This window comes from Neodiprion lecontei, chromosome 4 (genome assembly GCF_021901455.1).
Source record: "Neodiprion lecontei isolate iyNeoLeco1 chromosome 4, iyNeoLeco1.1, whole genome shotgun sequence".
NCBI classification, from domain to species: domain Eukaryota; kingdom Metazoa; phylum Arthropoda; class Insecta; order Hymenoptera; family Diprionidae; genus Neodiprion; species Neodiprion lecontei.
In genome coordinates this window covers 32,291,655-32,301,159 of record NC_060263.1, presented here as the reverse complement: position 1 = coordinate 32,301,159, position 9,505 = coordinate 32,291,655, and the positions used below count along the sequence as shown (strand labels likewise).

The following is a 9,505-nucleotide window of genomic DNA, read 5'->3' as shown; positions in this document are numbered from 1 at the left end:
ATAATTACGCCTATAAATATTTAGATAGCAGGATATTCTTTCAAGTAATAGTAAAATTCTTCATTCTTCCGACACGTGAATTTGTAGCATTTGTACTAGCGATGGCCACTAACTAAGTTAAAAATAATCGATGCATCGATTAACTGAGTCCAAAAAAAAGAGTAGGACATGACTCCATTGAATTGGTAAAAATTAATCGATTAATGAACTATATGGTTTTTTTGTATGAAAAGATGCAGTACGTAGTCTTAATGCCGAAAAAGTATTTAATAATTTATACTTTCATTCAAAATATTTTTCAATCGGGTAAAAAATAAACATTTATCTTTCACTGATTATATGAAATCAGTACTTAGTATGTAAGACAATGATAATAATTGATACTTTAATCGCACAAATTGATATTGCATTGAATTATGTAAAATACATTTATTTAGGCTTTGTACAATACATTTACATCGGTATAGATCCTTACGCGAACTCAATCAGTATAGTAATATCTATGTATAATATCGTGCTCACAGCGATCGTGTTTGATTTCTACAAAAATCAATAACAGTAATTTATTGACTCATGGCATATCTATAAGTTTATTATAAATTTATTCTGACGTAATTATTACTACATTCATACACAACTGATCTTTCACGGGATTCTAAAGAATTTATTACTAGTGACTACGTTGAAAAAGCGAGTGTCAGTGACGCCATCAACAACACAATTAAATACTACGCATATGGTACATCTCATCGCAGCTGCCTAATCCGTGAAAATCAAGATTTTGCCAGTTTTCGAGTATGACTGAAAAAACAAGTACAAGCTAAGGTTCAAATGCACTTGATTCACTTTCTTTGACCGTATTTCGCAATTTTGATTACATGGTTTATTTGATTTCAATCAGCCTCACACGTACACAGATTGGCATGAAATTAGCGTAATTTTAATACTATAAGTTCATTTTTTTTTAGACTCTGCAGCGTTGAATTACAAAATCTACTCTTCCTCCTTTAATTCTCTAGATTGATAAATAATCGAACAATCAGTCAAGTTAGCGCTACGTAAATCTTCGAATAGAGTTTCTAATTCGTAACTTCTGTCTTTCAAAAACTGTTTGTACTAAATTTTTGGCTTCACATTTAGTAAGCCGCAATTCTTTTGTAAAGTTTCTCCACTATTGATAATATCAAGTAGAAAAATATGCAGATGAATATCATAGGTGAAAATTTGTAAAAACTGAACAGAAGATTTTAAAGAACAATTTTTTCAACACATTTACACCTAACATTATTTCGCACTGCACCAATGGCTTATTATCACGCAAGCAAGCTGACCGTGATCAACACAATTTGTATAAAAACAGTGCTTCTCGATCGTGATTACAACTACCGTCTTATGTGAATTATAAATACTATTGAATATAATACTATAATATTATAATAACGTTAGGTAGAAATTCGATCTCGAAGGTAAGCAAGGATTTCTTCTGTACTTTTTGAGAGCGTTGTATGTCGAGGTTGCTTGAAGCAATTTCCAGATAATGCCAAATATCTATACATCATTTGAAATATTTGATATCATGAATTTTTTTATGATGCATGCAAAAAAGTAAGCGAATTGATTACTTGCATCAACATAATGACTTACTTTAGCTGTTTAAGGTTTCCAAGTTCAGGTGGTACGTTTCCGATATTATTATTGGAAAGATCGAGATTCGCCAACCTTTTGAGTTTGCTTAAATGCATGACGTCAATTTTCTCAATCTTGTTATTGTTGGCTATTAAGATTTCTAATCCAGGAACATCGTAAATGCACTCCGGAATATCGACAAACCTGATACATTTGAAGTGATTAGCTATTTTTGCATCATTTTACGACACTTATGCATTACGAAACTGATATCTAGATATCTTATCACAGTAAACTTTGTTAGAAAATTCATTTTGAAAGTTTGAAGGAAACAACATGCTGCATACAGAAATTAATGATGATATGGTAAATCAATGGTAATACCTATTGTAAGCTAAATTGATTTCTCTCAAATGAATTAGCATAGCGATACTGTCAGGTAGTGAAGAAAGTTGATTATTACTGATATCCATGAATTGTAAGTGCTTGAACTTATCTCCAACCAAGTCGGGCAAACACTGTAGGCGATTACACGCTACTTTTAGTTCCTTAACAGTTGTCACTATGAATAAACTTAGTGGGAATTCTTTGAACTGATTTTTACTTAAATCAATGCTCGTTACTTCAGCTTCAAATGCATCTTGTGCTATCGAATCTGGTATCTCACCTAGATTTTGATTGGCCAAACTTAAGTATTTTCCATTTTTCAAAGCATACCTGAAAGGCAGATAAATTTTCATAATATTTTACATATCATGAATCATTCAATAAGTAGTAATATACTAACTTGTCTGGCAATTGACCAGGAGTTTTGGAAAAAGGTAAATACATCATATTAGATCCCAGGTCTTGAACGCTCATACTTTCTCTGAGATAACGCAAAAGCCTAGAGGTTCCGCATTGAATCACGTCACGTCTAATATTGCGGATGTTATTTCCATCAATCAGCAAAGTATGCAGATTGGGCATAAAACATATGCAACTAGGGATGCTGCAAATAACCCTATGTGTAGTTGTGACCTCACGACTCAACAAATGTGAATCAAAAATCTATCACTGGAATTTCATTGAGAAATCAGTATGACTTTAGAGGTAAAAAACATACTTAACAATGTTGTTGTTGGATAAATCTAGTCGTTCCAGGTTGCACAGCTGCACGATTTCTTCAGGGATCATTTCAATCTTGTTGTTTCCTAGAATGAGTGTTTTCAGATGCCCCATGCTTTCCAAACTCAATACATCGATCTCCTGAAAAGGGTTGACTTTCAATAAAGAAAGCAAACGTGTTCAATACACTAACTGAACTTATTAATATTTCTTAAAAATATATGCAAAAACGAGGTATAGGCGAAAAAATGAGACAATGAGAGTATTCAGAAGAAGGAACTTACACTTATTTTGTTATTACCCAAATGGAGTTCACACAAGGCCGTGCAGCCATTTGTATCTGGTGAAGTACTGAGATTGTTTGTATGCAGCATAAGAACTTCAATTCTGCGAAGTTCACCCATAGGCGGTACATCTTGCAATTGATTAACACTTACATCCAACTTCTTCAGTGCTGTATGTACGTATAAAAATATATTTAGGTCACAGAATAAATAGTCCAATTCTCGCTCTCTCTTTTTGTTGCATACGCTATACGCCTGATAGGACGATATTTGAGGATTCTGCGACGTAGGCTTTCCTGTCATTCGAAGCACTTGTTTCTTCAATAAAGCGCTATATCATTATATGAAAAACATAGCTCGGATGACATGGAACGACCCACAAATTATTTTTTGTAACACATTAAATGTCTGGACATGCAATAACACCAAAAATTTGTCACAATATTAAAAATGATCAATTCTACTTCTACACAAGTTTTATGATTGATTAACGCTATGGTTATTACTACTACATCAAAGGGAAAACAAATGTTATATAAAAAAATGTTTTATCATGCAACCAGCTCTTGATCAAATGATAAAATCCATGTACACATGCGGAAATTAGCTGTGTCAGAATCAATTTCCGCATATGTGGAACTATTTCAGGCATGTGCTATTATTTGAAAAAATCGCGCAAAAAGATTGTCTTTCTACTCAAATAATTGCGAAAATGTTACATGCCATTGCCACATGCCTGATGTATTCATAAAATTTATGATTGAGCAAATTAAGCGACGATTCTTTTACCTAGTGATTTATTGTAAGAAAACTATAAATCCAAACCATGCAATGTAACATCTATATAATCGACTGATGATGCAACCTGACATGGCAAGAGAAAAATAGATTTACAACGTAAATTTGAAACACACCTCTCATACTCATAATGTCTGGAGGCAACTCTTTGAGCATATTGTGACTTAAATCGAGAGTGACCAAACGTACCAGGTACCCCATTCCAACAGGTAAGGTTGTTAAGTTGTTACACGATAGATTCTGAATAAATACAGTTAGCGATAGACGAGAGATAGTAATTCTACATAACTTCCCAACCATAAAATTGTTTAAACCCACATACCAGATGTTCCAACATAACTAGATCTCCAATGCCTGGATCAAGTTCTTTCAATACATTATTTGCAATATCCAAGAAACGGAGCTCACACAACTTGTAGATGTTCAATGGTAGAGTCTGTATTTTGTTTGAAGCCAAATTCAAATTTCTCAATTTATTCAAGTATCCAATTTCAAGCGGCAAATCTTCAATAATGTTATCATGCAACTGAAAAATTAAAAAGTTCGTTTTCTCAAGATATTTAATTCATTGTATTACCCTGAATACTGTTTATAAACGGATCACTTTTGAATTTACTAATAAAAAAGTCTTAATACTGTGAACAAATATATTTGCACATTTATTCTATCCAACATACATCCAAAACATTGAGCTCCGTCAGATACTGCACTCGTGAGTCAAGTTCAGTCAAGCTGTTTGAACTCAATTTCAATATTTTCAATTGTTCATGTTCCCACCATCGCTCCTTTCCCTCGTCACAATCTAGCGTCATATCCAACTTTTTCAGTTCTTCATTCGTCAGCTCATTTAAATGCCATACTCTTGCCGGCACTGTAATTAAAATGATTGAAGAATGCACTGCTTTAACATTAGATCAAACAAGCATAATTATAGACAAATTGTGATGTTAGTTTTATGGCACATTTAATAATTTTCTGTACATAAAGAACTCTGTTCCTTTTTCTTAAACTTTTAAGTGTAAATGAGACTGAAAACAAACTATGGATATATGCTCGACAAGGTGACAGCATCAAATTCATACAATAGCCACGCGGAGTTAGCCTGGAGTCAGCCACCGTTATACCTTTACTGGACGAATTTTTATGTATTATCGTACTCCGTTTCTTTCTACTTCTATTGTCTAACATCTACTTGTACATCTATTTTAGAATTAATCAGGCCGCGAAAACTCGCAGACATAATTTCTCTGATACGAATAATTGGTAAACTCCAAAATCTCTGAATGAATTACCAGATGATAATCCTTTCGCTGATAAATTCAGTTGACCACTCGTTCTGGCTGAAATTATGTCACTCTCGGATAATTCGGTATCGTCATCCTTTTGTGTTCGAGATTTGAATACTGCCCGGTAATTGGACCTATTTCTACCAGCATAATTCATCCCAACAAACAGTTGAATGTAATTTCTGGTTTTAGAATTCAATTATACAGTCAACGAAGAAGTGAGGTTAGGACGATGCGTTCGAGCATCGCTGCATAAAACCGAATTTTCATTAGGTCGCTAAAATTGCTAGGTTACGTTCAGTATGAACACCCGGGAGTTTTTTCCGTTCAAAAATAGTCAATACGGGCTTCCACACACGCTTCATATACATCTGCCACGAATGAATTTGTTTTTACGGGAATCGATTGTGAATCGTGTGTGTGATTAAATAGCGCAACCCCGATTTTTGACAGTCAACAGATTATTTATAGAAAATGGAACAAATTCATCTAGGGAATTTAAGGGGGTGCTCTAGTCGATTTCGATAGCGAGATATATATATATCTCCAGATAGCCGAATGTATATCCCTAGAGTACCCTGGACACTCCATCTCTCTCACTCTGCTTTTGATTAAATAAGAGGAAACGTATCGACCAACCAAGTTGTTAAGCAAGAGAGACAACTCCTCCGCCATACTTTCTGCACACGCGGGGCTACCTCCAACGTTAACTAAAATATATGAAGATTCACAGCCCTGGGTCATTATTCGAAACAGTTTTTCGGGTCTGGAGGTATTAGCAGTTTCACGTATTATCAACCAAGCAACTATCTACGCCGCTAAGAGAAATTCTTCATAACCACGAACGTTGACTGACAATGAAGTATAAAAAAGCAGTTGCCCTTATGGGCTTTGGCTGCACTAATCTTCTCAGTAACAGTCTTCGCAATGGTAAGCTCAAGCCAGAACTTAGCCTGTGCGTACTCAACAACTTGTCGGTGATACAAGAGATTAAAAATGGGAATAAATTTCGTCCAAAATTCGTAGCACAACAGTAATTTTTAAGTTAGGTACCCGAGAGAAGAATGTATACATAGATCATAAATGATAATAGATCAGATGTAATAATGATGCGGAGACCAAAACGTGTATATGTATATGCGGTCCATATACGATATTGATATATATGATCCATTTACGGTTAATACGTGATGCATACTATACATTTTACAATTTTCCAGGAGACATACTAGATCATCTACGTCTAATAATACGTCTATAATATGAAAATAGACGAATTATTCTTTTCGAAGTGGGATTCTATTCGACTCGGTCTCGATATATTCCATAACATAAATATTCATAATTATTCCAACAACTTTTCATCTGCTCTCGCGATCTTGAATTTTCGTAGGCATAGAATCGAAACGCTGTTTTAGCTAGTCGCAAGTGAAGTATCTACGTTGGGTACAGAAGCCGAATCGTTTTTCGAAAAGTGTTCGTGTGGAAGAAAATTCAGAGTAACTAATACATCACGGATGCGCTAATCTTGATCGAGATGAAACGGATGCTCCGTATATGAGACAGTTTTTAACGCAGTGTCCTGATTTAAAGTCCCAAGAAGGTGATTGTCGGCAATTTTTTATTTATTTTTTTTTATTTTGATAGGGAGAGATAGATCGAAACTTCTCAAAACTTTGACTGTATTTTAACACACACTTGAAAGATCCGAGCAAATATTTTTACAATCCAACTGTCGCAGAACGGCGGCGTTATTAGCTGACCCGATAACTGAAGAATATATCTTTAGTCAACGGTTAACCATCGAAGGGCATAGCCGCTTGAGTCTGGAATCCGCAGGAATAACGTGCGTATTTCTTTCTGACATGTAAAAACTGAAATCATTACACATCATATCATTTCGTCATAAATCATACATCATACATCATCATACATCATACATCATACATCATACATCATACATCATACATCATACATCATACATCATACATAGTATTAAAGTTCGAAACCAATGTTTAGATGTTCGGATGTTCAGAAAGTGACGTCACCCAAATTTTTTTTTCTCTTGACGTCATTCATCTAAAATCAGCTAGTCAAATTCGTCAGTCTGGAAACGAACGCGCAGTAAAGCGGACGTATGAAAATCGCGCTCCGCAGGTTTCGAGTAACGGGTTCTCTACCTCCTGGATCCGGCGCTCCGGATCCGCTACCTGGTGAAACTCGCCTTCCAGAACAAGCGCTCCGTAGTTCTGGCTGTCCAGGTTCTCCACCTAGTGGATTTTGACATCCAGGAAAAGCGCTCCGTAGTTCTGGCTGTCCAGGTTCTTGGCCTGGTGACTTTTGACCAAGTGCTGCGTAGTTTCTGCGTTCCAGGTCCACTAACTGCTGGAACTCGAGCCCCAGGACAAGCGCTCCGTAGTTTCTGCGCTCCAGGTCCGCTATCCAGTGAAACTCGACTTCCAGGAGAAGCGCTCCGTAGCTCCTGCGCTCTAGATCCGCTACTTGGTGAAACTCGACTTCCAAGACAAGCGCTCCGTAGTTTCTGCGCTCGAGGTCCACTACCTGGTGAAACCCGACTTCGAGAACAGACGCTGCGTAGCTCTGGCTATCCAGGTCCTTGACCTGGTGACTTTTGACCTTCAAGACTAATTTTCCGTAGTTCTGACTGTCCAGGTCCTTGACCTGATGACTCTTGACCTTCCGGACTGATTTTCAAGTTTACAAGTTTAATTATCGAAAACGTCACGTTTTTTACTATCAAACCAATATGCATGTTACAGATAACATTTTGAATCGGAAAAAAAACCGAATGACCAGGATCAACAAATTGCAATTGGTGAGTGGTTGGCATTGTATACATAGCAATACATGACAATAACGTCGTTCAATTACAGCTGAAATTCGTATGCGTAGTTTTTCAAATCTGTCAGCATTTACAATTATTTGATTGTTCTGTGGTATTTTTTGACGAAATTTACTGTCGTAAAATCACAATACGTTATACTTACATGCATGTGTAAACGTGATTTATAGCATTATATAGAAAAAATCACATGGACAGAGACAGTGTTCATTCTGTATACTGTGAAGCGAATGCCAGAATTTTTTGGGGAGTCATCATGCCCCAGTCTCCCCTACAACTATGTCATCTGGTAAAACACTGACAACGAGTAAGCGAGCGCACGAGATACAAGAACCAGTCACACTAGGCATCCGACCCCGAGCGAGCTTTAGCGAGTAAGTGTTTCAAAACTAATTATTTTTAATTCGCGCACCATTCTATTATCGATGTACCAAAATAACTCAAAAAACCGTGATATCATATTATTTGTCTAGCTCAAACGTAAAAAGTAACAAATTTTACCAAGAAAATTCTCAAGAAAAATGAATGTGATTTAACGTTTTTTTCTGAGATTTTTAGTTCATCAATGATAAAAATATATGTCAATTCAAAGTAATTTTAGTTTTTACATTCCAGACAAAAATTACGCACTCCATCTTTCGTGCCAATTCGAGATTCCAGCAGCGAGGCGCTTCAATGGCCAGCTAATAACTTCGCCATTTTGCGACAATTGATGATAAGTAAAATTTTCTTGTACTGTCGAAATGTGGGTTAAAATACACTCGAAATTTTAAAAAGCTTCGTTAGTTATCTCCCATTAAAAAAAAATAGCCGACAATCAACGTTTCGCTTAGAAATTATCGTATTTGATTGATTTAAAAAAAAAAAAAAACTTTTGTGCACTTTTCCCGATCTTTCATATAGTAGCATTTAAAGTACCCGGTTTTCACTTTGAACCGACATGAAAAATATTTTTTCTCCATTATCTGACTTTATTATTGACCTTTTTTCGGCGTTACTTAAATATTTAGCTATATAATTATTGATTGCTTTCAGTTTTTAACCATTTGTATACGATAAAAGTACAGAATGAATAACAAATAATGAATTATTTTTATGTAAACCAATAAGAAAAAGCTATGTTCCTATTTGTACACGGTGAGTATAACATTTTTATAATATTGAATGGTAATTGTAATCATATTTTATCTAAAATTTTTTGAACTTGTTGTGTTTATAATAGATTATTTCTATAATTTTTTATAATTTTCTCATAATCTTCTTGGTGAAATGTGTCGATAAATAAATTACATTGATCCTTACAGACTATGTTTGATGAGTTCTAATACTAAAAATATTAATTAGTCTTCGAGGTATAACCCGAAGTCGTTAGCGGTGATCGTTGGAGGTGGTTGGCGGTGGTTGGAGGTGGTCGGAGGTGGACCAGGAGGAGGACGAGAATTTGTGCATGGTGAGTAGAACATTTTCATAATATTTAATGGCAATTGTAATTATATTTGACCTGAATTTTTTAAATTTGTCGTGTTTACAATGAATTATTT

The 9,505-nt window shown here is 35.3% G+C and overlaps 1 protein-coding gene and 1 long non-coding RNA gene across 3 annotated transcripts; one reads left to right on the top strand and one right to left on the bottom strand.

The window, feature by feature from the left end:
• Positions 1 to 384: 384 nt before the first annotated feature.
• LOC107226494 (leucine-rich repeat-containing protein 40) lies at positions 385 to 5,741 on the bottom strand. 2 transcript variants are annotated; one of them, XM_046737097.1, is made up of 10 exons: positions 5,108 to 5,741; positions 4,493 to 4,686; positions 4,138 to 4,341; positions 3,932 to 4,055; positions 3,018 to 3,187; positions 2,732 to 2,874; positions 2,414 to 2,629; positions 2,011 to 2,343; positions 1,645 to 1,830; positions 385 to 1,548 (listed from the first exon to the last, which is right to left on the bottom strand). In XM_046737097.1, exons 1-10 carry the CDS (start codon positions 5,256 to 5,258, stop codon positions 1,443 to 1,445), a joined length of 1,827 nt encoding a protein of 608 aa, XP_046593053.1. In that variant the 5' UTR covers positions 5,259 to 5,741; the 3' UTR covers positions 385 to 1,442. The 2 variants fall into 2 exon arrangements, with proteins under 2 accessions (XP_046593053.1, XP_015522811.1); XM_015667325.2 differs by having other exon boundaries at positions 390 to 1,548; positions 2,414 to 2,617; positions 5,108 to 5,730.
• Positions 5,742 to 7,076: 1,335 nt separating this feature from the next.
• LOC124293965 lies at positions 7,077 to 9,099 on the top strand. Its single transcript, XR_006903829.1, has 3 exons — positions 7,077 to 7,937; positions 8,135 to 8,338; positions 8,580 to 9,099. It is a non-coding gene; the product is annotated as an uncharacterized LOC124293965 (long non-coding RNA).
• The last annotated feature ends 406 nt before the right edge of the window (positions 9,100 to 9,505 follow it).

What these genes read in the sequence shown, in the direction of transcription:
- LOC107226494 (XM_046737097.1), bottom strand. Translation starts at nt 5,258, where the DNA reads ATGAATTATGCTGGTAGAAATAGGTCCAATTACCGGGCAGTATTCAAA. An exon ending in AGCGAAAGGATTATCATCTG is followed by an intron (nt 4,687 to 5,107) that starts GTAATTCATTCA and finishes TTTTAATTACAG; the next exon opens with TGCCGGCAAGAGTATGGCAT. An exon ending in TGGGTAATAACAAAATAAGT is followed by an intron (nt 2,875 to 3,017) that starts GTAAGTTCCTTC and finishes AACCCTTTTCAG; the next exon opens with GAGATCGATGTATTGAGTTT.